Consider the following 2,172-nt stretch of genomic DNA (forward strand, 5'->3'; position numbering starts at 1 on the left):
ATCGTCAAGAAGATCGCGCTGCAGCTGCAGGAGGCCAAGCAGAAGAGCGCGGCCAAGGACAAACGCGGCGCCATCTTCGCACTCAAGCGCAAGAAAATGTACGAGGCCGAGGTAGAGAAGTTGCAGGGCGCGCGTATGACACTAGAGACGCAGGTCATGACGCTTGAGAGCGCACACGTCAACATGGAGACGTTTACGGCGCTGCGGTCGGGTGCAGAGCAGATGAAGGCGATCCACGGCCAGATGAACGTGGACAAGGTGGACAATATCATGGACGATATCCAGGAGGAGATGGCTACAGCAGACGAGATCGGACGCGCCATCTCACAGCCGCTTGGCTCGCAGCTGTACGACGACGACGAGCTCGAGGACGAGCTGCGCGAGATGGAAGAGCTCGAACTCGAGGAGAAGACCCTGGAGCCTGTGGCCACCACGCCAGCAGAAGCAGCCATAGCGCCGCCCGCGACCGCTGCAGTTGCAGCCGCTGCGGCAGCGGCCACTGCCCCGTCGGCGCCACCTGCTGCGATGGCACAGTACAACTTGCCAGACGTGCCTACACACGCTGTCGAGTCCAACATCAATGTGGTGGGCAATGCGGACGAAGATGAGCTCGAAGCTCTGCGGAAGCTCGAGGCGTCTATGGCGCTGTAGCGCGCATCACATCGTAAGAAACACAAGAGCAGGATGAGCTCTACTTCAGATATGTATGGCAATTAAAGGAAAAAAAACAAGTGACAAACGAATGCTTTGGGTTGGGCAGATACACGGCTGAACGTACACGAACGCCTGGTCTCCTTCTCGCCTTGCAGTCTGTTTCTTGTCTGACAGCAACCCGCTCTCCTGTCGCCTTTGCATCTATCTCTTGACCCACTGGAATTTCTTACGGGCCTTAGCCTGACCGGCCTTCTTTCTCTCGACCATACGCGGGTCACGCGTGAGCAGTCCCGCCTTCTTGAGGGCCGAACGCATCTCCGGGTCGAAGTTCTGCAGCGCGCGGGCGATACCGTGACGCACGGCGCCGGACTGGCCAGTCATGCCTCCTCCCTTGACCGTGCAATACACGTCGAATCCGCCGATCTTGTCCACCACAGAGAAAGGCTTGAGCACGTCCTCACGATGCGTATCACGCACAAAATAGTCGACCAGGTCCTTCTTGTTCACCTGAATGCGGCCCGTGAAGGGCTCCGCGGCCGGCTTGACCCATACACGGGCCGTGCTGGTTTTGCGGCGGCCAGTGCCGTAGGCGCGACCCTTTTCGTCGAGCTTCCGCACACGCACAACCTTGTTCTTGGCTTCGTGGAAGGCGATACGGGCCGCCTTGGCACGGATCGCGCGCTCCTCCTCGACACTCACCATGTTACGCACAGACTGCAACCACGTTGGGACGCCCTCTTCGGTCACAGCGTCCATGTCACCGTCGAAGCCGAACCATTTTTCGCCGTCCTGTGCGCCCCAGCGCTCCTCGTCGAAGTAGTCGGCGTTGTGCGCCAAAAAAGCGTCAAGACGGCGCCGTCTCTCGGCGTTGGAGATGCCCTCCTCGTCGATAGGCAGCAGCTCTTCCACCTCCTCCACCTGTTCGTCATCTGAATCACTGTCCGAGTCGCTATCTGAGTCTGAGCCACTGTCGCTGTCACTGTCCTTAGACGCGAAAAGCTTGGAAGCATCACTGTTCTTCTTGTCGCCAGTTCTGTTGCTCATGAAGCGAGCGCCTGACGCCGACACGGCGTTTTGTAGCGGACGAGCGATCGACGGACGCAACGCAGTTGCTGCCGCGGGGGCCGCAGCACGCGCCACACGACGCGCCGTCAGCAAGAGCAGCTTCATATTCGGAGAAACGAGAGGCGTGAAATGGCTCGGCACTTCTTGGTTCTGTGGCCAGAGGAATTGCGCTTTGTGATTGATTAAAAAGGAAATAATGAAGATTGTTGATTGGTGTAAAATTGTTAACTTTTAAGCATTTTAACTACAAATTTAAACGTTTTAACTATAAATACAGATAAAAGTGTAGCCATATTCAGAATTTAGGGGATATGACTTTAACCCTTTTTACTATAATTAGATACTTATAAAACTTCCAATACCGCAGTGCGGCAGGACTCTTCCTATACTCCACAACAAAAATATATGAACACATGTGTCGGTGTTCATATCTCAGTAACTACTGGGAATTTG

At 55.6% G+C, this 2,172-nt stretch overlaps 2 protein-coding genes across 2 annotated transcripts in view; one reads left to right on the top strand and one right to left on the bottom strand.

Annotated features, from left to right (window-relative positions):
- Window positions 1-917, top strand: part of PPTG_22013 (hypothetical protein) — a gene marked incomplete at its 5' end in the record, with an annotated part of 3,951 nt that extends 3,034 nt beyond the window's left edge. Inside the window, one exon of the mRNA XM_008901620.1 lies at window positions 13-917. Within this exon, the coding sequence (XP_008899868.1) occupies window positions 13-651 (639 nt within the window). The 3' untranslated portion in view covers window positions 652-917. The remainder of the gene's footprint in view (window positions 1-12) is intronic.
- Window positions 475-1,896, bottom strand: PPTG_07069 (hypothetical protein). Its single transcript, XM_008901225.1, has one exon. It carries the CDS (start codon window positions 1,822-1,824, stop codon window positions 856-858), a length of 969 nt encoding a protein of 322 aa, XP_008899473.1. The 5' UTR covers window positions 1,825-1,896; the 3' UTR covers window positions 475-855.
- Between the last annotated feature and the right edge of the window lie 276 nt (window positions 1,897-2,172).

This window comes from Phytophthora parasitica, assembly GCF_000247585.1.
Source record: "Phytophthora parasitica INRA-310 unplaced genomic scaffold supercont2.11, whole genome shotgun sequence".
Taxonomy (NCBI): Eukaryota; Oomycota; class Peronosporomycetes; order Peronosporales; family Peronosporaceae; genus Phytophthora; species Phytophthora nicotianae.